This window comes from Equus asinus, chromosome 28 (assembly GCF_041296235.1).
Source record: "Equus asinus isolate D_3611 breed Donkey chromosome 28, EquAss-T2T_v2, whole genome shotgun sequence".
NCBI lineage: Eukaryota > Metazoa > Chordata > Mammalia > Perissodactyla > Equidae > Equus > Equus asinus.
Genome location: NC_091817.1, coordinates 43,735,645 through 43,760,189, shown reverse-complemented (window position 1 = coordinate 43,760,189; position 24,545 = coordinate 43,735,645). Strand labels below are relative to the sequence as shown.

The following is a 24,545-nucleotide window of genomic DNA, read 5'->3' as shown; positions in this document are numbered from 1 at the left end:
CTTACTAATGTCACAGAATAGTATTTTTTACATGAGCGAGCAGGCTGAATTGAGCAGTGGTTCACTGTCTGGCCATTGGGGCTGCTTCTGTATGAGTTTTACCCCACATGCATCTTTCAGCATGTGTTTTCTTTTGCTTCACTCACATCCTTGCACATCTGTCTCCAAACACAGAAAAGCAGATAGAAATGTACACACATGTGCACCCGCACACACACACAACACCATAGATTGTTGTTTATTCTAGATCTTTTAAAATGGCACGTTGCTCTAAATATGTTGCTTTTTTCCTTTAATGATATATCACAACATCCTTCCAGGAGAGTATGTTTGGATCAAACTTTTCCTTATTGGCTGCATCATATTCCATAGAATGGATATCCCACAGGTATTTCAACTATTCTCCTATCATTGGGCATTAAATCTCTTTCCAACCAAGATTAAAAATCAGGAGACTTCACAAAAAACCTATAAGTATGGAAATGTTGGGCCAGCATTCCTGCATGCCACCAATCTGCTGGAGCTGATTACCAGCTTTCCTCTTATACGGATCATGTGCTCTCAGTTTGCCACACTCCTCACCACTCCCTATTACCTTATCCCCAACCTACCTCACTCATTTATTTGACTTATTTACATCCACCTGGGTCTCTTTAAGCATTTGAGTTTATGACCTCTACTTTAAATGCCTTCTGAGTTGGGTTTAAAAAAAAGTCTGTTTCCAGTGCATTTACTGAAAGCTGACTTTTCCTCCCAGCTGCTACTGGGAGCAGCTCAGTCTCCAAGGGGGAAAAAGTCTGAATCAGAGAGACTTGGACCCCAAGAGAGTTATAACACAGACATGGGCATGGATCACAGTGTCTCACATGCCTGCTGCTGACTTGCTGCATGACCCTGGATAAGTTACCTTATCTCTCCAGGTCTCAGCTTCCACCTCTGAAAAATGAGTTGTTCAAAGTGCCCACCCCAAAGGGGACCTGGGAAGGTCCCACGGAACGATGTAGGTAACATGGTTAACACAGCGAGTGGCTCAGAGTAAGTGCTCAGCTACAGGAGCAGATATTATCCTTCAGTTGCATCAAAATGTGGGATGCCTGGAAACTAGACAAGGAGCCTCTGCAGGCAGGACCATGTCATTCTTCCCATGAGTCCCGGGTGCCCGCAGAGCTCCTGGCACACGGCAGGCTCCACACATATTCATTGAATGAGTAGAATGATCACGTGGTCAGTCACTGTTGGTGGCAACTGACCTCTCTCTTTCTGTAGCTTTCCTCTAAGACCAGGCCACCCACACACCCCAGAGGGACAGCCAAAGTACAAACAACCCTGGAGGGTGCTGGCATTGACCAATCAGAACAGGCGCCAGCCGGGACTCGCAGCTCTGACCCTCTCACAAGAATCTGGGCCCCTGAATAGCTTTTGTGGTTAAACTATATTCAACTCAGAGAAATACAACAGGTTCTTGAGGGGAACGTGGTGCTATTTTCAGAGAACTTGTCTTGCAATTTTGTGTGTGTGTGTGAGGAACATTGGCCCCGAGCTAACATCTGTGCCAACCCTCCTGTGTTTTTTGTATGTGGGACACCGCCACAGCATGGCTCGATGAGCGGTGTATAGGTCTGTGCCCGGGATCCGAACCTGTGAAACCCAGGTCACCAAAGCAGAGCACACGCACTTAACCACTACGCCACCAGGCCAGCCCCCACTGTCTTGCAATTTTTATTCTCTCAAATTGAGTCTGAACCCAGAGCCTGTGATTTTTAACCACTCTAGTCTAATGTTCTAATTATAACAAAATGAATAATATTATAGTTATACTACTATATTAAAATTATAACAAAAATAACAATTGCTAACACTGATGAACACTGACCATAAGCCAGCTACTTTGCTAGATGCTTTACAAAAAGGATCACTTTTAATCCTTTCAACAATCCAGTGAGGCAGGTTTTATGATCCTCATTTTACAGACAAGTAAACTGAGGCACAAAGTAAAGTAACTTGTCTGAGGCCACCCAGCTAGTAGGAAAGCAGTGTAGGATTCCAACCCACTCTGTCCAGAGCCCCCATCGTTAACTCTAAGTGATGCTGTTATGATGCTGTACTTCTTCTATAACAGAAAAAGTAGGTGATAAATCTTAGAAACAAATCCTTCCCTGTCACCCCAGGATTGCTCCAACGAGACCAGGCTCTCCCCATTCCTGTCTCCCTAAACGCCTGCCCCTCCCTCCCTGTCCACAGCCACCTGTTCTTCATGAAGACCTCCGCGGGCTTCCGGGATGGCCACATTTGGTACTCCATCTTCAGCTGCGCAGCTCGCAGCAACTTCACGCGTGTCCAGAGGGTGTCCTGCTGCTTCTCCCTGCTCCTCTGCACCATGCTGACCAGCATCATGTTCTGGGGTGTCCCCAAGGACCCAGCTGAGCAAAAGATGGACTTGGGTAACTTCCTCTGGCATGGCGGTCAGAACGAGTGGCTGGTGGACATTGGCCATCACTGCCTCAGCAATACCACTGCAATTCCAGAGGTCCCAAGACCACCCTCAGGTTCAATAACTCTCTAGAAGGACTCAGAGAAGTCAGAAATGCTATTATACTAATACTTATTACAGAGACGGGGTACAGATTAAAATCAGGGAAGGGAAGAGGCCTATGGGGGAGGGGCCAGGGGAGACCAGGCACAGAGTTTCCAGTTGTCCCCTCCCAATGGAGTTGTGGACAGCACTAACTTCTCCTGACAAGGATGTGTGACAACATATGTGGAGTACGCCCAACCAGGGACACCTGAGCCTTGGTGTCAGAGTTTTGATTGGTGCTCAGTCACATAGAAATGGCTGATCCCCTGCATGGCTTACCTCGGCCCCCAGCCCCTCCAGAGGCCAAGGTGATACCATGTGGCCAAGGTCCCCACCATAAACCACGTTGTTAGCATAGACTATGTGGTGTGAGCCAAGACCGCAGGTAGACAAAGGCGTACCTATGAGGTAGGACATCCCGAGGGCTTAGAGGTCACCTCCCAGGAGCCACTCGAGGGCCAGACCTCCCTTTGTGCAAGGTGAATCCTTACTGCACAGCCGCCTTCTGGAAGGGCCTAGGGGACTCCCACTGACCCTTTCCCTCCCTCTGCCCCAGGTAAAATTGAATTCACGTGGCAGGAAGTGATGATCGGGCTGGAGAGCTCGCTGCTCATGTTCCCCATCAACCTCCTGATCGTTCAGATCTTTCGAAACACCCGTCCTCGGGTCACTAAGGAGCCGGATACTGGGAAATGGCACCGGGGGTCTCCTAGCCTGGCCCCCTCACCCCAGCCTGTGGAGGATGGCCTTCTGACGCCTGAAGCAGTGACCCAGGCACGTCCTCAACCTCGGTGGTGTGGGGATGCTCTAGCCTGGGCAGAACTGGGAGTGGGAACCTGGCTTGGGGCCTGGCAACCCTGTGCTGTCGACAGCGTCAGTTGTCAAGATTCACCAACTGCATGCACACACGTACACACATCGACAAACACCACACACAGACACACGGGCATGTGTACACGTGTGCACATCCACACAGGTATGCATAGGCACACACATGAACACATCTACTCACGTGTGCACATCCACACAGGTATGCATAGGCACACACATGAACACATCTACTCACGTGTGCACATCCACACAGGTATGCATAGGCACACACATGAACACATCTACTCACGTGTGCACATCCACACAGGTATGCATAGGCACACACATGAACACATCTACTCACGTGTGCACATCCACACAGGTATGCATAGGCACACACATGAACACATCTACTCACGTGTGCACATCCACACAGGTATGCATAGGCACACACATGAACACATCTACTCACGTGTGCACATCCACACAGGTATGCATAGGCACACACATGAACACATCTACTCACGTGTGCACATCCACACACGCAGACATAAACGCATACGTGTACACACATTCGCACGTGTTCGTGCAAATACATGTATGCATGTGCACACCGACACTATCACACATACATGCTCACAGAGACACGCATATACAAACTCATACATATGCACACATACGCACCACACACACTTTTTGAGTAGTTACTATGTGCAAAATATTACACCTTCATTATAGATACCTGGCTGGAAGCCCATAGAAGGGACTCCCTCTGCATTCATGCACTCACTAAGCATTTTATTGAGTACCTACTATGTGCTGCATTTTGAGGACTACAGCCTGGAATGCATCAGTTTAAATCCTAGAAGAGGGGTTCTATAGGAGACAAAAGAGAAGCTCAGGGAGGTCCAATGTCATGTCTAGCGGGCACCGCTGTTACCACACCCAGACTGTCTGACCCCAGCCTGAATGCTCTTGACCGCCATGCTGCTCCCCTGCCCCCCTGACCCGTAGCTCTCATCGCCTTACCCACCTGGGCTGACTTGCAGGATACAAGGAGGCTCGTCAGCTCCCTGTTTGAAGCTCTGAAGCTGCCGTCCCCTGCCTCAGGCTGGGACTCCACGAACTTGATGGACATCAACCAACTGCTGGCTTTGCTGGAAGACGTCGTCTGTCTGCAGAACACCGCAGGGCAGGTGTTCTGGGGAGAATCCAAACAGAGAGAGGATCCCTTAACACTCACTCTTGGGTCTGTCCAAGTGAAAGGTGAGTCCTGACGTTTCTCTGCTGAGAGAAGAGCATGTTGGAGTCAGGCGGGACAGGACCAAGGGCCACGTCTGTATCACTAGGAGGTTAAGAAGTCCTACTGGGGTCTCCCTCACCAGCCTCTGCTCCAACCACTCGCCACTGCCACCCTCTCTGTACCACAGGCACCCTCCTCTCCTCAGAGGACCAACCTGCCTGCCCACGAAAGGCCTTCCCACATGCTGGCCCTTTAATCTAGAATGTTCTCTCTCTTAGCTTGGCCAATTCGTACTCAATCTTGAGTCTTGGCTGAAGGATTCCTTCCTCAAGGGAGCAACCCAAGACCCCAGCCCATAGCAGGTCTCCAGCCACACGATCTTTAGCCCCTGGGCTTCTCTTTCTTTGCTTTCACACTGCTGGCTCCCAAATCATGAAGTGCGCGCAGAGTCGTTTAAAGTCTGCACGGTCCTTCCTGGAGCGTGAGCTCCATGAGGTGGGAGCCATCTGACCGTCTTATCTCCACTGTTTCGCCAGTGCCTGGCCCGCGCAACACAGAGAAAGCATGCCACAAACACGAGTGGGATGACCTCGGCATGGGAGGTCATTACGGAATGCACAAAGCAGAAAGGCATGTTGCTCTTCCATAGGTGGGAAGAAGAGCATTGGCTAGCCTGATAACTGGGGCCACTCGGAAGAACCATCTCTGGGTACTGGCCCGGCCATTGATGGGCTGTGTGACCTTGGTTACTTCAGTTCTCTCTGCCTCAGTTTCTTTTTCTGTAAAGTGTCGGGGGATGCAAAGTCAAACTAGATCACTTTCCACATGTGTAGGGCAGGACGCAAGACGATGGACAGGGCAGTAAAGAACACTGAGTCACAGAGTGAAGGAGTGGCTCCTTTCTCCATTCTCTTCTAATTCTTCTAACTAAGTCAAGGAGGAAGTCTCATTGTGGTACTGCTGTGCCTTTAACACCTCTCCAACACTTGTCAATCTCTCTGGCAGACAGATGGTGGGCCTCAAACTCAGAGCCTTTTGAAACAATATTCAGTCAGAAAATCTAGTAACATTGTCTCATTTTTATTAAGTTCTATGTGTGGCATTATTCTGGTTTGAAATAGTCTGTCTGACTCCGCTCTTGCGCATTTCCCATCCGTCTTCCACCCCATCACTGCTACCAGTGTTTAGACCAGGCCGTGCAATAGAAGCTCCTACAGTTACTAGAATGTTTGTCATCTGCGCTGTCCAATATGGCGGCCACTGGCAACACGCAGCTCTTCAGCACTTGAAATGGGGCTCTTTTAATTTTAACTAATTTTAATTTAGACAGCCACATGGAGCTAGTGGCTGACATTTTGGATGGTGTGGGTTAAGAATGCTGCCAATTTTAACACAGAAGGCTGGTTACTATCTAAACCTTGTTTAGAACACAAAAGTGGGGTCTATAGCATGAGGCATTCGAATCCATAATTCTTGGCCCCGTCTCTGATATAGTGAATTAAATCTTCTACGGGGAGGCCAGGAGCCTGCATTTTTACTCAGTCGCTTTGGTGGCTTATGCGCACTGAAGGTTGAGAATGCATCCTGAGGGTTCGCCCTCAAGGCAAGGTCTCAGGGCTCCAGCCACCCTGGAGGATTTGCTCCAGAAAGCTGGGCCTGGGCTGCCCAGGAAGGCCAGCCCTGCAGGAGCTCTGTTGATGCCTGCGCTGGACACTTGGCCCTGAGTTTTGGGACTTTGGCATTCACGGCATGTGCCTTAGAACATGGACTCCGGAGTTAGCCAGACCCTGGGGCTCTCCTAGCTGCAATAGCAGCTGTGCAACTTTGGTCAAGTTGCTCAACCTCTCTGAGACTTCGTTTCCTCCCCTATAAAATGGAAGTATTGACCCACCGAGCTCCTTGGCTTGTTGCAAGGACCAAGTGAGATCATAAGACACGTGAAACGCTTAGCGCCCAGCCTGACACAAAGCGGGTATTCAGTAAGTGGTGTTAGGATTGGGAGTGGTGGGATCTTCGGAAACGTTGCCAGGAGCTTGCAGCACAAAGGCTGCTGATGCTGGAACCTTTAGCTGAGGCTTCAGCGAGGGAGGAGGCTGAGTCAGAGGGAGGCGGGTTCGCCCTAGGCCTTTGCCAGCATCCTGGTCTAGTCTGAGCTGGCCACGGCCTTCTTCACAGCTCTGCATTATTTTCTCATCAGCTTCTCCCTGGAGACTGGGGAAGGATTATGGGGCAGGGGCACTCCATTTTTTCATCTCCCATACGCAGCTTCATGTACCCCCGTGAAGATGAACACTGGTCCAGACCCGACCCGGGGGGCGCCGGCTCAGTGGCGCAGCGGTTAAGTTTGCATGTTCTGCTTTGGCAGCCCAGGGTTCACCAGTTCGGATCCCAGGTGCAGACCTACGCACCGCTTAAGCCATGCTGTGGCAGGCGTCCCACATATAAAGTGGAGGAAGATGGGCACAGATGTCAACTCAGGGCCAATCTTCCTCAAAAACAAAACAAAACACAGACCCAACCCGTTACAGCCTGAGGAGAATGTGCCCCTTAAGGGGCCAGCCTCCCAGCTCAGGGCCCAGAGACCAGGCCTGGTTCTGCCTGGAGAGGCCAATTTTGCCTTAGGAGGCACGAGGAAGACTGGAAAGGTTTGAATTTGCTTTTTTCTTGCAATGAATATGTATTACCTCTGTAATTAAAACAAAAAAATACTGTTTTTTTTAAAAAAAATTAGGAAGCTGAAATCTGAACAAACCAACTGTAGAAAAACAATCACAAGATAATCTGGGGAAACTTGACCTCTGACTGGATATTCCATGCTATTAAGGGATTACTGTTAATCCTTTTAAAGATTGATAACGACATCAAGGGGTTTGTTTTTAAAAAGAGTCTTTATCTTCTAAGAAGCATATTACAATATTTAGTGACAGAAGGTTTGGAATTTGCTTCAAAATAACGCCATGGAGAGAGTGGGTGGGGTGCAGGTGACACACGACTGGCCACGTGTTGCTAATTTTGAACAATGGGTCTATGCGGGTTCCTCTCATCATTCCCATTTTCAGGTATGAAATTTTTCCTAAAACAAAGTTAAAAACAAAAGGTTAAAACTTACACTAGCTTTGGCACCAGGCAAACCTGGGTTCAAATTCGAATCTTGTACATATTAAAATATTTGCCGATGGGAGAATAGTATGTTTGGGATTTGCTTGAAGGTACTCCAGAAAAAAAAGTTAGGGGGCAGAGATGATACAAGATTGGCAGAATGTTGGTAACTGGCACAGCAGAGTGACAGGTATATCATTCTCTTCTCTCAGCGTGTAAGGAAATTTTGAAGATGCCCTCCGTACATTCAGAGCCCACCTGGCCGTGTGAGCCTGGCACCCCGTCTTTCCGCATCTCAGATTTCTCATGGCTTGGCACATAGAAAGTATTCGAAAGAGAACGCTGTTCCTAATACTGCTGTTTTTCTCGCAGGTGGTCTGCTCGGCCACTCAGCACCAGCTGATGCTCTCTGTCCCCTGTCCTCCAGAAATAGAGCAATGCCCAATGCCCACGTTGGGCGCAAGTGACCCCTGGAAGGACAGCGCCTACAGGCAGTGTCTCTACCTTCAGCTGGAGCACCTGGAGCAGGCACTGCTGCTGGTGGGGCCCCGGGGCTTCCCCCAGGGCCAGAGCCATGCCCGCGCCCTCAGGCAGCTGCAGACCCTGAAGCGAAGGCTAGGGGGACAGCCAGGCACCCTACCCCCAGCACGTATGAGGTAATCCACTCCCCTGGGTGCTGAGTGGGCACCTGCTCCCCCACTGCCCAGCCTGGGGCCTTCAGGGAGAAGGCATCCTGAGCAACCATGGAAGGATGTTCACCCACCGCTTCCTAAGAAGAAGCAGTTCAGGATTCCTGCACAAATTCAGGGAGAAGGGCTTTGAACAGGGTTATCTGCCAGAAGATAGTGATTGCCCTCCGCACAGCACCTTACAGTTTATAACCATTTTCATGTGTGCTCTTTTCTAGCTGTGTGCCCTTGGACAAATCCCTCAACCTCTCTGAGCCACAGTTTCCTCATCTGTAAAATGGGAATCATAATGCCTATCTCCTGATTCAAATTTAAAACAAAATACAGGGGCCGGCCTGGTGGCATAGTGGTTAAGTTCGCATGCTCCATTTCGGTAGCCCAGGGTTCGCGGGTTCAGAATCTGGGTGCAGACCTACCCATCGCTCATCAAGCCATGCTGTGATGGTGTCCCACATACAAAATAGAGGAAGATTGGCACAGATGTTAGCTCAGTGACAATTTTCCTCAAGCAAAAAGAGGAAGATTGGAAACAGATGTTAGGTCAGGGCCAATCTTCCTCACCAAAAAGAAAAAAAAAATTTAAGATAACCAGTGACATTTGAATACAGATGGGTTATTAGATGACATCAAGGAATTCTTATTAATTTTGGTAGGTGTGACAATGGCACTAAAATTCAGTAAGAAAATGACCATTTTTGAGATGCATTCTGAAGTAGTTAAGGATAATTTTATATTCTGTCTGGAATTTATTTTTAAATATTCCAGCAAAAAAAAAAAAGAGGATGAGGAAAGATGATCAAATATGACAAGGAGGTGATGGTTGTTGAAACTAGTTGCTGGGGGTTTGTTGTGCTGGCTGATTTTTGTATGATGAGGAATTTTCATCATAAAAACAAAAAAAATTATATAGTACCAGACTTCTAGGCTTGTCATGAGGAATAAGGGAGCAAATCTGAGTAAAGCTCCTAGTAAGCAATGAATGTGACCTCAGTAGAATATATATGTACTGCATAGAATGGATAGAATGAAGACTAGCCCTTTGAGGGGCCGGCCCGGTGGCTCAGTGGTTAAGTGTGCACGTTCCACTTCGGTAGCCCTGGGTTCTCCAGTTCGGATCCCGGGTGCGGACACGGCACCACTTGGCAAGCCATGCTGTTGTAGACGTCCCACATATAAAGTAGAGGAAGATGGGCATGGATGTTAGCTCAGGGCCAGTCTTCCTCAGCAAAAAGAGGAGGATTAGCGACAGATGTTAGCTCAGGGCTAATCTTCCTCAAAAAAAAAAAAAAAAGAATAGCCCTTTGAGATGGGTACAAATTAGAGGAGAAAACTGAGGGTCTGAGAGGTCAAGGAGCTTGGCCAAGGTCATGCATCTGGTCGGGGTGGAGCGGGATTTGAACTTGAGCCCTAGGCATGTCATCTGACTATATCCACCCTTCTTTGCAGCTCTCCATGGGCGAGCAGGCCCCCTCGCGGCCTGCCCTGGTGGTGTGTCCTGGTAGGCTGGCTCCTGGTGGCGGCCACCAGCGGCGTGGCAGCCTTCTTCACCATGCTCTACGGCCTGCGCTACGGGCGGGCCAGCTCCCTCAAGTGGCTCATCTCCATGGCTGTCTCCTTCCTGGAGAGCATGTTTGTCACCCAGCCCCTGAAGGTCAGGACCTCAGCCCCGGGTGGCTGCCCTTCCCTTCTGCCCACGTTTCCCTTCCTGCCAGCTGCCCTGTCCTGAGGCTCGGGCAGCTCCTTCATCTATTCATTCAACAAACCTACACACAGCACCACCTCTGTGCAGGTCCCGGGGCAGCAACCCTAATGAAGATAATTGCATGACAACCAGAGCTCTTAACACTCACGCCCACCCTCAGGAAGGTCCTCGCCTCCATTTTATAGATGAGAAAACCTCAGGTGAAGAAGGTGACAAAGACCGTGCCCTGAGCCACATGTATAAATAGGAATGATACCATATTTTCTCGATTCTAAGATGCTTTTGATTGTGAGATAGGCCAGCAATTTTTGGGAACTGTACCTTCAGAAAAAAAACACCAGGTTATTAAATGTGTGTGTCAATTGGAAGATACCTTCCTGTTTCTGAAAATGTCAAATGACTAAGAGAGCGCGTCAGAGTCAAAGAGCTCCGCCTGGAGCTCGGACCTCAGCCCCCCTGGAAGGAGTGGGGGTTAGGAACACCCCTGGGGGGTAGCTGCAGGAACGAGGAGACATTTACAGTGAATCTAGGACCCATCCAGTCCACAGAGGTGGTCCCATCCCGCCCCCTCCCAGGCCAGAGTGGCTAGAGAGTTTCCGACACGGGCTTAGGGTTCAGTGTTTTCCAGGTGCTGGGGTTCGCTGCCTTCTTCGCACTGGTCTTGAAGAGAGTAGAGGACGAGGAGGAGCCTGTGGCCCCTCTCCCGGGATGTCTGTCCGGTCCAGGTAAGAGCGCACAGGCGGAGGCAGGGGCCCGGAGCCCACCCGATGAGGCTGGGCCAGCCGCCCCCGGCGGTGTTCGCTGCCCTTCAGCCCTTGACCCCCGACTGGTGAACCACCCCTGAACCATCCTGAAACCAGTGACTCCTTTGTTGTCTTTTGAGCGATGCTGTTCCTTTCCCCACCCCGGGCCTTTCTCTCTGACCCCCAAGCGTGCAGGACCCCTCAGCCAGAAGGGGCACCTTGGGGGCCGCGCTCTGCACTGGCCGTCATTCTCTGTGCAATGCCCAAGCAAGCAGCTTTCTTCTCCAGGGTTCAGGCTCCTGCTCTTTACAATGAAACCCCAAACAGAATGAGTTTGCAGGTGGGCTGCAAAAAGTCATGGTGAGTTAGAGTTCAAGGGCAAGGACGGGCACACTACGGCCAGGGGCCAAATCCAGTCCAGCGCCCGGTCTGTAAACAAAATTTTCCTGGAACACGGCCATGCTGATCCTTGTTGGCGAGGCCCCTGATTGGCCCCTCCCCCAACCTGATTTCTCACTTCCCAGCCCAAACGCCTGAGGGGGCCCGACAATAAATGAACAACAAAACAAACACGCAAACAGAACGGAACCCACCCTCTGACCGTCTACGCAGAGATCTTGACTTGCAGGGAAAATAAAACAGGAATAGCCAAAAGCCCACGTCCCGACATCATTCCACAGTGTGGTCGCCCCTCACGGGCCTGCGTTCCTCCATTCTAGGGTAGGGTTTTGGCTTTGCAGATCCAAAAGATCCATTAACATCTCCTTCTCAAGACCAAAGAGCAATTTTTCGCCAAAGAGACGCCAGCCTCCAGACCAATTAAATTTTCATTCAGCCAGCCCTTCCCAATGATTCAGGGTGTACTTGCTGTGTGCCAGGCAGTGTGATGACTTAAGAATGTGAATTACAGGAATCCACTCGTTGTCAGTGTGTAATTCATTGATTTGAGTAAATTTATAGAGTTACGCAATCTTCACAACAATTCAGATTTTGAACATCTTCCTTACCTCCAAAAGGTTCCCTCCTGCCCATTTGAAGTCAGTCCCCACTCCCACCTCCAGGCAACACGGCACTGACTGGGTGGCACAGGTTGCTGTCCTTGGAATGAACAGACCATTTGGGGAGACACATTAAATAAGTAAATGTGTAAGTAGACACATAAGTGTGAACTGTGATGAGAACAGGGGGGAGAGAACAGGACAGTACAGCCCTCTCTGCTGAAAGGGTACTGAAGCTGACTCCTGGAGGGCAGGAGAAAAGAGAGGTTGCACACTGGGCATGTGCAAAGGCCCTGAGGTGGGACAGAACTTGTCAGTTTATAGCAAATACTGATAGTGTGGCCGAAGCATGGCATATCAGGATGGGGGGAATGGTTCAAGATGAGGACAGAGAGGTGGGTGAGGAGCAGATCATGCAGCATTTTGTAGGTCCTGGGTCAATGCTGGGGTTTTGAAGTGTTTTATTTATTTATTTGTTTAATTAATTTTTTTATTTTTTGGTTTTGGTTGTTTTTTGAGGAAGATTAGCCCTGAGCTAACATCTGTCACCAATCCTCCTCTTTTTGCTGAGGAAGACTGGCCGTGAGCTAACATCTGTGCCTATCTTCCTCTACTTTATATGTGGGATGCCTGCCACAGCATGGCTTGCCAAGCGGTGTGTAGGTCCACACCCAGGATCCAAACTGGTGAACCCCAGGGCCACCGAGCATGGGAACTTAACTGCTGCACCACAGGGCTGGCCCCTTGAAGTGTTTTAAATAGGAGAGCAGGGGGCTGGCCTAGTGGCTGGCACCACTCGCTCTGCTTTGGTAGCCCGGGGCTCGTGGGTTTGGATCCCAGGCATGGACCTACACACTGCTCATCCAGCCACGCTGTGGCAGCATCCCACATACAAAATAGAGGAAGATTGGCACAGGTGTTAGCTCAGGATCAACTTTCCTCACCAAAATAAATAAATAAATAAATAGGAGAGCAATATGATCCATTTTGTGATTTTGGAAAGATTACTGTGGCAGCTCTTGGAGACCAGAGGTATTTGGTCAATAATGAAAATGGGGAGGCTGGTAGGAAGACTGTTGCAGGGGAGAGATGACACGTACTGGCAGTGGGGGTGGACAGAAGGGCATGGATCCAAAAAACAATAGGGTCAATATACCCCTATCAGAATGGCTAAAGTGAACAATAGTGATAATACCAAATGCTGACAAGGATGTGGAGAAACTGGAGTGTTTGTATGTTGCTGATGAGAATGTAAAATGGTACAACGACTCTGGAAAACCATTTGGCAGTTCCTTTCACAACGAAAAATGGAATTACTGTATGTCCAAGCAATCGTACTCCTGGGCATTTATCCCAGAGAAATGAAGACTTCTTTTCATGCAGGAACTGGTCCAAAATGTGCATAGCAGCTTCATTTGTAATAGCCAAAAGATAGACGGTAACTCCTTGGAATCTAACCAAGAGAAATGAAAATCTATGTCCACACGAGCACCTGTACATGAATGCTCATAGCAGCATCATTCATAGCAGCCACAACTAGAAGCAATCCAAATGTCCATCAATGGATGAATGGATAAACAAAAGGTAGTATATCCATACAATGGAATACTACTCAGTGATAAAAAGAAACTAACTTGTAATACACACAACAACATGGATGAACTCCAAAACACGTTAAGTGAAAGAAGGCAGATACGAGAAACTACATAGGTACAATTCCATTTATATGAAACATCCATAAAAGGAGAATCTATAGACACAGAAGGCAGATTAGTGGGGATAGAGTGGACAGGGGACTTCAACAGGACAGGAGAGAACTTTCTGGGGTGATGAAAATGTTCTAAAACCGGTTATGGGGATGGTTGCACAACTCTATCAATTTACTAAAATCATTGAATTGTAGACTTCCGGTGGGTGAATTTATGTAAATTATAACTCAGTAAAGTGGTTTGAAAAAGAAGATACTTGGAATTAGATATGACAGGACTGTGAAACATTAATTACCCTCATCCTTCCATCGTCAAAGTCTGGGAAATGTTGGGGTCCATGTTCGAGTCCGGAGTACAGGAAGGAAGCATCCAGGAGTCAGTAAGACTTCAGGGAGGGGAGGCCATTTGTGTTTCAGGATGAGAATTCTCCAGGTGCAGAAGAAGGGATGGAGTTCTGGGCGCTGGGACTCCATAGAGAGGCACGGAGGTAGTCTCGGGAAATGGTTCCCCAGGAGGAGGAATGTCAGATCCCATCGTCCCTCTTGAGAGAAGAGTCATCTGGTTGCAAACGTAGACCCTGGTTCCATTGCCCATTTGGCCGACTGTCCTTGTGTCCTGGCTTTCACAGGCCCCTCTGCCTTGTTCCGAGCACGAAGGAACAGCAGAAAGGACGTCTACCAGCCACCTCTGGCCGCCGACTTCGAGAAGATGAAAAAGACGCACCTCAAGGAACAGAAAGCATTTGCCCTAATCAGAGAAATCTTGGGTAGGCAGCCAAGATGACCCACAAGCCATCTTCCTACTTGCTGGTTCTCAACTCAGACTTGAACATGCGGCAATCTTTGATGAGCCCCACCCTGCTCCTGGGCCCGTTTTCCTAGATATCAGCTCTCCCCAGCCTCTCCCCTACACTTGAAATCCTTCAGTGGCTCCTCACAGCCCTTAGGATAAAGTCCAAACTCCCTAATGTGGTTCCCCTCAACCCCAGGTCACCTCTCTTGGCCCCTTGTGCCCTGAGCTCCAGTGACACAGCGTTCTGCAGCTCCTGGGATGCTGTGCCCTCTCCTGACCCCACGCCTTTGCCCGGGCTGTTCCTTCTAGTCTGCCTGGAATGCGTTCATCCCACCTCCCCACTTTTTCTTCTGGCTACGTGCTCTTATTCCTTCCTTCTCAGCCCCAAGCCTGTGTCTTCAGATAGGCTTCCCCTGGCCGTCTGGTCAGGAAATGTCAAACCTCAGTTTCTCTCTTAGTCTCGGGCCCCCCCGCAAGCAGATCTGGGTGTAAGGCATTGGCTGGGGAGGCAGCCCTGGGAAGCACTGGTAGGGAAAGGGAAGTGCAGGGAGAGGGAAGGAAGCTAAAGTGAGGTACAGTGATGAGTGGGTTCCACACAGGCACTGGAGGCTTGGTCCTGCTGGGGACCTCTGAGGAACAGGTAGTATGTGCCCCTGAGTTGTCACCCAGCAGGTCACTGGGGACTGCTGCTCCCGAGGAGGCACTGACCCTGCAGCATCCCTAGCCAGCCCTCCCACTGGCTGAGCACTTTCCTAGCAAAGCAGGGTGTGGGGGAGCTTGCATAGGAGGAGTAGCACGTACAGAATGAAGGGCACCGAGCGGTGTGGGCAGAGCCACAACGTGTCGCCCCAGGGAGGGGTCTCTTGAACGCAGATACCCAGGACCTGCCCAGAGATTCTGATTCAGTAAGGATCTGCATCCCCCACGTGATTCTGATGTCTTGCCTCTTAAACTAAATCTATGCATCTAATGGGCCCTTGTCTCCTACAGGACCGGTGAGCTCCATGAGGGCAGGGGACATGGCTGTCATCTTCATTGCTCTATCTTCAGCAGTGCGACACGGCAGATGCCCCACTTTTAAAAAATTCTAATGAAGAAACATTTATATAGCACGAACTCTGTGCAGGCGCTGCTTTAAGTTCTGTATAAATATTAATGTGTTGACTTCCTCAGCACAACTCTGTGTAAGAGAATTATTATCCACATTTCACAGATGAGGAGAGTAAGACCCAGAGGGATTAAGTCACTGGCAAAGGGCACAGGGATAGGAGGTGGCAGACGTGGGATGCAAACCAAGACAGGAGGCCCGTGGTCTGTGGACTTGACTTCTTTCCACGGTCTCCATAAGGATTGGTTCCATTGTCACCAGAGGGGCGAGTGGCTGGTCTATGAGACTTTGACTGTTCTGACCCATGCTCCATTTCCTGCCCTGGGCTTGGTGGGATCGGGAACCCTGCCTGACTCGTGACTGTGCCTCCTCAGCATACCTGGGCTTCCTGTGGATGCTGCTGCTGGTGGCCTATGGGCAGAGGGACCCCAATGCCTACCACTTCAACAGACACCTTGAACACAGCTTCACTCAAGGCTTTTCAGCTGTCCTGGGCTTCCAGGAGTTCTTCACGTGGGCCAACACCACCCTTGTTAGCAACCTGTACAGTCATCACTCAGGTACTGTCCCCCTGCCCTGGGTGTCAGCCCCCTGGTGCACAATCCTTTCTAGGAACAGGTGTGGGTCACTGTCAACATGAGCCTTATAGGAAACCAATAGCCACAGGTGTCTCCTGCTTTCAAGGAGAGACCCTCAGAATGCTGTGCATGCACAAGGGAGGGGTCGGTCCCTACCCCTCCCTTGATGCAGAGTGGAGAACTTCCTGAATGAGAGGTAACTGAGCATGAATTGGCTAGGCAGAAATGGCGTACCAGGCAGAAGGGACAACATGAGAAAAGGCAAGGCTGAAACACCAGGGCACATTCTTGGAACTGCAAAGCATCGAGTGTGGTTGCAGTTGAGGGTATGAGTTGAGGACCAGTGAGAAGCAAAGCAGGAGAGAGAAACAGGGGCCAGATCATGAAAGGTCTTAAAAGTTCATGTGTTATGCTCAAGGAAATGAGGAGCCATTGATGGTTCTTACATAAGGGAGTAATATAATCAAACCTGTGGTATAAGAAGGATCATTCTGGATGCATGTGGAAGTTGGAGTATAGGGTGGATAAGTTAGGATGCTGGGGAGAAGTGATGGGGCTGATGTAGGGATGAGAGGCAGGGATGATGGAGAGAAGGGGATGGTGCAGACAACACTGAAGAAGTAGAATTGATGGGCCTTGTTGACCATTAGGATGTGGGCATTGAGGGAAAGGGCACAGATGGTCTCCAGGTTGATGACTGGGTTGGGGGGTGCCATTCCCCAAGAGACATTATGCAGGAGGTAGAGCAGGTCCAAGGAGGGGAGATGGTGAGGAATGTAGCCTACGGTTAAATGTAACCTGTGGTTGGCCAACTTCTCTTGGCTGTCTCTATACTGGGTAGCCTGAAGTTCACATTAGCATCCGGACCAGGGAGTTTGGAACGTGTTAAGATGATTTTGACGGCTAGATTTATCCATCTGTTTTCCATCTTCAGGCTTTATCACTGATGGGAACTCCAAGCTGGTTGGCAGTGCCCAGATTCGCCAAGTGAGGGTCCGGGAAGGCTCTTGCCCTCTTGCCCCACAGCTGCGGGCTTCTCTCGATGGATGCCGGGCACCATATTCCATGGATGTTGAAGACCTGTCAGACTATGGGGAAGGCTGGAATGCCTCTGCCCTTAACAACAGCAACCGCTTTTCCCAGGCTTGGCAGTACCAGAGCCAGAGCCAACGCCGAGGGTATCCCATCTGGGGCAAACTCACTGTGTACCCAGGAGGAGGCTACGTGGTCCCCTTGGGCACTGATCGCCAAAGCACATCAAGGTAAGGCTGACTCGATTCATGTGCAGCTGCAGAAAGCCGTTTGCTAGAGTCCAGGTCTGGTTGGCAGGGGCAGGCTTAAAAAAAACGGCCGAGCCAAGCTCATTTTGTCATTGTGGGGGATTCAGAATCATTCAGGTCGTATTTTCAGGTTCCTGGAAACTGTGCAGTCTCAGAATTGGAAGGGTAGTCCCGCTTCGGCATTCTCAGCCTGGTGATCTGAGTCTGGTGGCCTCTGCTGGAGCCAGCAGGGATGGGGAGCTCACTACCACACAAAGCTGTCCACCACCAGGCAAGTGGGGAGTAATAAAGGTTTAACCTTATCAAGAACCATGTAGTGTCAGAGGCTTTACCCTACTTGTACACTAATAAGCTAGGCTGTTACTGTTTCATAAATGTTGGCAGAAGACACAAGACTCCTGGGTCAGAGACAAAGGACTTTATTACTCACTACAAGAGCCATAGCAGAGCTTCTCGGTGGTTTGAGTCAAATTCCCGCAAAGGGCCATGATAGATGCTTGCGTTACATGAGTTACAGTACCAGAAAGGAACACTGATCTTGGAGCACCTGCTGCTTTGACAGTGGCAGAAGCAAGCCTGCCCTTTGTCCAAAGGAAGATGTCACCTCTGTCCTCGAGGCTGCTCGCTGCAAACACAGCCCTGAGAAATGGCCTGGATGAAGCCCGACCAAGGCCTGGCCTTCTTAGAATACCCAGCACACATGTGCAGGATGCTCAGGGCCCCTGCAGACTGCCTCCCCCAGCGTGTTCTAGAGTCAGAGAGCTCCAGGTTGGAAAGCCTGGCACCGCTCCTGTTAGCTGTGTTGCCCCAGGCAAGTTAGTGAGCCCGTGTGAACCTGTCTACTCCACTGCACTGTTACAACACCGAGGTTATTTATGATGGCAGGACCCCACCCCGTCCACAACACAGGTAACAAACCCCCACGGAGAACAACTGGCAGGGCTCCCCTGGGATGAAGGACGGGCCAGGAATAGTCTATTTCAGAATAAGCGGTCTTTTCCTGCCACATGGAATGGCTGATCCTCTCTCTCTGCTTCTATGAATCAAGTAGGACGCAGACCCACGGGAACAGGGCATATTTTAAAACAGGCCCATCGTTATTGCACACACACATCATTCCATTTTTTTCTTCACAATGATCCTGAGCTCCAGGCATTAACAGCATTGTAGATGAGGAAACTGCGGCCCGGAGAAGTTATTAGCTTGCCCCTGGGGCAGCCAGGATTTGAATCCAGACGCCTCCTCCAGAACATGCTTTTTTCACCACGCCAGTGGGCAGATCTCCAGGAACAGGTTTCACGTGAGCCGCCAGCCCAAGAGGGACCTTGGCAGCTGCAGCTGCTGCCTGCCTAAGCCCCCGATGTTTCTGTGGCTCCTCTAACACTGTGGTCCTCAAACTTTAAAAAGCATCACCATCCCCTGGAGGGCTCATCAAAGGACAGATTCCCAGGCCCCACCCCGAGAGTTTCTGACTGGGGAGATCTGGGGTGGGGCGTGAGAATCTGCATCTCTAACAAGTTTCCAGATGATGCTGATGCTGCCCGTCTGGGGATCACACTTTGAGAACTTCTGCTCTTACAGCCCAGAAACCATGTGTGCCAAGACATTGCACCATGGGATGGGAAACTGTGACCACTCCCAGGAGCAGCCCCAAGGTCCTGTGGCCCAGGGAGGAGAGCAGAGGCAGAGGGAGAAGTTTGGACAGGAAGCCCTGCCTCCTCCCTGGGCTGAGGGGGGAGGGAGCCCCTGGGGATGGAGATGCCCCTAAACACCCCTCTTCCCACAGAATTCTCCAGTATCTCTTTGACAACACCTGGCTGGACAGGCTGACCAGAGCCGTGTTTGTGGAGTTCACTGTCTACAATGCCAACGTCAACCTGTTCTGCATCGTCACTCTGACCCTGGAGACCAGCGCCTTGGGTGGGCAGCCTTGCCTGTGAACACTGCTGCAGTGTTCTGGAACACAAACACCCCCCCACCCCGGGCTAGGACTCCTGACCCAGCTGGACCCAGCCATCCCAGGGCCAGAGCGCCAGGGCAAATGGTTGGGAAACTCAGGGATGGGTCTTGGTTCTCCCTGGGGACCCAAAGGCAAGGCTTCAGGGCTGCTTCAGCCTTTTTCCTAGCTCCCCTTCTTCTCTTTGGCCTTGTCTCCCAAGTTATCCTAAGGGAACCCAGTGCGGGTCTGAAGGCAGCTCATATTTCCCAGTCTACTGGGGGTGGGCGTGGGGAGGCGGCAGTGAGGCGCTGGGGAGGGGGCGACCTGGTAACAGATACCTTCACCTAAAACAATATCTTACAGCTTGTACCTCAATCTACAGTGTGAAGGACATCTTATATCATAGTCCAACGCACACACACACACACAAATATACACAACAGATCAAAGCTTCAAAAATAACCTTTCCTTACCTACATCTGATGCACTCTGATATTCTGTGTTCCAGCCGAGTTCTTTCTCTCCATTCCTCCACTTTCCACCCTCTTTTAATGCTAACCACAGTCTATTGAAAACACTGACCTAAGGCCTCTTTAGCTAATAATCAATTTACCTAAAACTCAACCACCACTCCTTTAAAAATAAAACTTTTCAACATTGTTACATTTTTAATAAAAGCAATATGTTTGTAGTTTTAAAAAATTTTCAGAACTGTGTAAAGAGAAAAGTAAAAGGGCTTCAACTTCCGTTACCATTCCCCAGTTTCCAAATTTCTTTCAAATCCTTTTTGGGGGGCCTTTGTATCTCCTGTGTTCTCTTATTTCTTTTTGTCATTTCTCTGGCTTTTCCAAAACCACATCTGATTCAATTATGGATTTCTACAAATGAAGGGGGGGTGGATTTCAGGCCGGGTCGATTCAGCAGCCTGGCGATGTCAGCAAGAACTCAGGCCGTTCGCAGCTCTCCATGCTGCCAAGCTTGGGGTTGGCTTTATCTTTGCAGGCAGTAGCCTGATTAGTCAAACTGGTTTAAAAAATTATCACTAAAAAATCATTACAATACTTAGAAAAAAAGAGGGAAAGACACACAAATGGATGAAAAATGATTCAAAAGAAGGTTGAACTTTTGGCGCATTGGTCAATGGATGAATTGATCTTCAGTGAACTTGTCTTTAGACAAAACGGCTCTAAATGAGCCAGAGTGGAGTAGATGGATGTCAAGTGGGTTGGGTGTGCTCTGGCTGGAGGGGACTGAGTGCGCAAAGGGCCGACACCAGAGAGTAGGGGGCTGGTCTTCCAGTGCAGCTTCCTTTGTCCCTTCTGATCTGTCCATTATCTTTGGTGTCCACCACGTGTCCTCGTTCAGTCCCTCAGGTCTGTGGGTCTGAAGGACCTTTATCTCCGCCTGGTCAGCCCTCAGAAGGCCTTGAGCTGGAGTCACCCTGCTGATGACTTCTGGTCGGGAGCGGTGGCTCTGAGTAGGCAGGTGGCTGGGGGTGAGAGGAACTCACTCTGCTTTCCAGGAACCTTCTTTGCGCACGCGGACCTGCAGAGCCTGCGCCTGTGCCCCTTCACCGATGGCTGGCACCCCTTTGTGGTGGCGGCAGAGGTCGTCTACCTCCTGTTCCTCCTCTACTACATGATCGTGCAGGTGAGGGGTGGGCTTGTGGCTCCACGGGCAAGGGATGGAGACGGCTGTAGGTCCTGTCCCCTCTCCCACCTCTTCCCTCTTCCCTGGTCGGGGAGGGAGGGGCCACAAGAAGGGAGAGAGAAAGATTCTCCTTACTTGTTGCCATGACAACTTTGGGGGGCCTTCTGCTGGTCCTGAGGGCTGACCTGGCTTGGGACTCAGCTTCAGCACATCTCAGGATCTAAGAACTTGGAGAGTGGTCCTTCCTGGGTGGGAAAGGGAGAGGAGCAGGGCTCCTGTTTCTGCTGAACTGAGACCTTCCAAAAATGCCGGAGGTGGGGGAGAGGAGACGTGGCCATCCTCACAGCTGAGGGGTTCTCTGAACTTAGATTGTGGGGGTTCTTAGCACTTTTATTCTCACCTGTGGTCCTCAGGATTGAGGAAGGATCCCCTCTGCCACCTTTACCACCATGTTATACAACGAAGGTGCAGATGTCGATAATGATGATGGCTTGAGGATGCTGGGCAGGCATCCAAAGCTTGTTATATGCCCCACCCACTCCTCTCACCAAAAATGGAAACCAGATACCTAAAAGGAGCATCTTAGCCCCCCATCCCCTGTTCCAACAACTACTTTAAAGTAAGGATGATACTTTGAGTGCTTACTACAAGGCAGGCATTGTGCTAAGAATCTTATGTGGATTTTCTCCTTTAACAACTCCAAGGGAAAGGTCCTATTGGCTCCACTTCACAGAGTAGGAAGCTAAAGTCCAGAGACGTGAAGTAATTTATCCAAGGTCAGAAATGAAGCCAAAGAGTCTGACACCTGATCTTGACATTTAACCCCTATGCCACACCATCAACTTCATAAACCGGGAGCCCACATGGTCTCTGAGCATCAATTCAAAGGCAAAGGCCAGTAGTTATCAAATAGCAGCTTAAGTTCTTGCAGTTCTCTAAGAACATTAAAGGAGGCCCATTCACCACCTGCTCCAAGATTCATTTCTCTGCTCTCGATTGTCCTCACACTCTGCCTGTGGCTGTTTCAGAAACTTCTCTTCAAAACCCTTAAATCTTTCTCAAAATGCTGCTTGAGTAGTTTTAAAAATCTCCCTCTCACTCCACGCCTTTATAACGGAGGGGAACTTACCCTCTCACCAGCCAAACACCAGTTCTTCCTCCGTGAGAGCAGGCAGGAGGAGGGAAATGGAACACATCACAGAAGCTTCTCTTGAGGGGAAGGGAAAAGAAGGGACAGGAGGGGGGCTGAGAACATGCACAGGATAATTTTTTTTGACTTGTGACACCTGTTGAGGAAACAGAATTAAAAACAAAGTCTCCTGCCAATCCAGAAAACCTCTCCACAAAGGTAGGAAAAAAAGAAAACTACTTTCACAAAATGACTTCTTTTTAATTGTGGTAAATATACATAACATAAAATTTACCATTTTAACCATTTGGACAGGGACAGTTCAGTGGCATATTAACTACATTCACATCGTGGCGCAACCATCACCACCATCTGTCGCCAGAACTTTTGTCCTCTCACAAAACTGAATCTGTACCATTCCACAATGACTCCCCCTTCCCCCTAAGAAAACAACTGTTATTACTGAATAAGCACTAAGCCAGAATGGGACGCCCATCCCAGGCAATCCACTACAGAGACTACAAAGACAGAAAGAAATCTCACTCCTACACATCGCCAGGCAGATACAACCATCACATACGTGTTCTTAAAATAAATGCTAATTAATCCTTAAGAGGACTTACAGCACCTTTTGTCCCACTAATCCATCCTAAATCCACCTGGTAATTGGGGCGGCCACCCCAGTTTGCCAAAGAACTTTATCCAAAGGAAAAATAAACTTCTCCTATGTTTACAAGAGGAGGTAGTTTCTGCCATCGGCTCCCACCCTCCCGGGGAAACTGGAAGACAGGGCACTCTCTTTGTAGATGATTACAGTTCAAAGAGATGGCTTCCAGTCCCTGAGAAAAACATTCGGGTTGTAAAATGGGCTTGTTTCACTTTTGAAAAAGATTTATATGCCTCTCAGCAGCGGCCTAGCGGTTAAGATTCAGAACTCTCGCCACCACAACCCAGGCTCCTTTCCTGGCCAGGGACCACACCACCCATCCATTAGCTGTCATACGGAGGCTGCTGTGGCGCTGAAAGCTATGCTACGAGTATTTCGAATACCAGTAGGTCCACCCCTGGTGGACAGGATTCAGCGGACTCTTTCAGACTAAGACAGACTAGGAAGAAGGACATGGCCCCCCACTTCCGAAAAAATGGGCCCTGAAGACGCGGCAGGGTTCAGCTGTGCTGTACACAGGGTCTTGAAGAGTCAGAACTGACTTGAAGGCACTAACAAAAAAAATACATCTCAAAGGAGCAGAGAAAGTATTCACAATTACAAGTTTTCGAAAGTAAAAGGCTTTATGGGGCAGGAATCGTTCCATCTTTTTGCATCAGAGAGAATTAAACATTTTTCTTGTTAGATTCTGTATTTACTCTCACACACCCCCAGACCTTGCAGCTCGGATTGTGATGGGAGCAGACGGGGTCTGTGCACAAGGCTGGGGAGAGGCCCCTGGCATTCTATGCATGTGGGGCCAGGGCTCTGAGAAACCTCCAAGGACTCAGTAAGCCCCTCCCAGGGGGTCCTCCTGGAGGGTGTGGGAGCCACCGTGGGGCCGGGTGGGGGGCACAGTTCTGGCCACAGCCTTGGGCAGAACCTCTGGCTCCTGTCTCAGGGCAAGCTCATGAGGGAGCAGAAGTGGCGCTATTTCTGTAGCAAGTGGAACCTTCTGGAGCTGGCCATCATCCTGGCCAGCTGGAGCGCCCTGGCGGTGTTTGTGAAGAGGGCCAGCCTGGCGGAGCGGGACATCCAGCGCTACCGGAAACATGGGGAAGAGTAAGTGGCCCTACCTCAGCCCCAGCCCCCACTCCCCACCCCAGGGCCCAGGGGCAGAGGGAGGCTTCTGAAACCTTGTTGACCCTGAGAGGATCACGGGTCACTCTTTAAAAAACAACTGTAGCTACCACTGAGACTCAGGTTTGGGGCCTGAAGTGTAGACAATTGGAGAGGACTCTTTAAGACAAAATAGAACAATATCTTTTGCAAATCTTACCAAAACATAGGGTCATGTGACACCCTGTTAAGGTCCCTCCCAGCCTTTTGGGCAGGGTCTTCGCGAGTATTAGCACCCCAGTCAACTCACGCCTGCTCCTATTGACCAAGTGTCCACTCCCTGTTAGGCAGGACACAGATCCTCACGTGAGAACCGATGGAGGTAAGTGTTATCAGTACCCCATTTTACAAATAAGAAATTGAGGCTCAGAAAGGTAATGTGACTTCCCCAAGGCCACACAGCTAAAAAGTGGCAGAAAAGTAATTTAAACCTACCTTGTGTGTCTCCAGGATCCCAGGTCTTACTTGGAACCATTGTGTTTTGACTCACTCACTGATTTTATAGACAGAGCCAACATTTATTGAGTTATTGTTGGATGCCATATACACTGTCATAAAAACACCACTTTAAAAGCATTCTCTCATCTACTTTAATCTTCCCGAAACTTCTAAGAGACAATATTATCATCAACCCTTTTTTTACAGATGAGGAAATTGAGGCTCAGAGAGGTTAAGT

At 49.7% G+C, this 24,545-nt stretch overlaps 1 protein-coding gene and 1 long non-coding RNA gene across 2 annotated transcripts in view; one reads left to right on the top strand and one right to left on the bottom strand.

Moving 5' to 3' along the window:
- Positions 1–24,545, top strand: part of LOC106833201 (polycystin-1-like protein 2) — a 97,663-nt gene that overhangs the window by 65,467 nt on the left and 7,651 nt on the right. The window contains exons 28-39 of the mRNA XM_070500573.1: positions 2,242–2,441; positions 3,132–3,349; positions 4,435–4,651; positions 8,155–8,383; positions 9,863–10,067; positions 10,747–10,843; positions 14,197–14,334; positions 15,843–16,028; positions 16,981–17,308; positions 19,113–19,246; positions 20,788–20,915; positions 23,652–23,812. Coding sequence (XP_070356674.1) covers positions 2,242–2,441; positions 3,132–3,349; positions 4,435–4,651; positions 8,155–8,383; positions 9,863–10,067; positions 10,747–10,843; positions 14,197–14,334; positions 15,843–16,028; positions 16,981–17,308; positions 19,113–19,246; positions 20,788–20,915; positions 23,652–23,812 — 2,241 coding nt within the window. The remainder of the gene's footprint in view (positions 1–2,241; positions 2,442–3,131; positions 3,350–4,434; positions 4,652–8,154; positions 8,384–9,862; positions 10,068–10,746; positions 10,844–14,196; positions 14,335–15,842; positions 16,029–16,980; positions 17,309–19,112; positions 19,247–20,787; positions 20,916–23,651; positions 23,813–24,545) is intronic.
- Positions 2,377–24,545, bottom strand: part of LOC106833273 (uncharacterized) — a 35,349-nt gene continuing 13,180 nt past the window's right edge. Inside the window, exons 3-4 of the long non-coding RNA XR_011499025.1 lie at positions 4,419–4,586; positions 2,377–2,513 (exon numbers count right to left, since the gene is read on the bottom strand). This is a non-coding gene — a long non-coding RNA (uncharacterized lncRNA). The remainder of the gene's footprint in view (positions 2,514–4,418; positions 4,587–24,545) is intronic.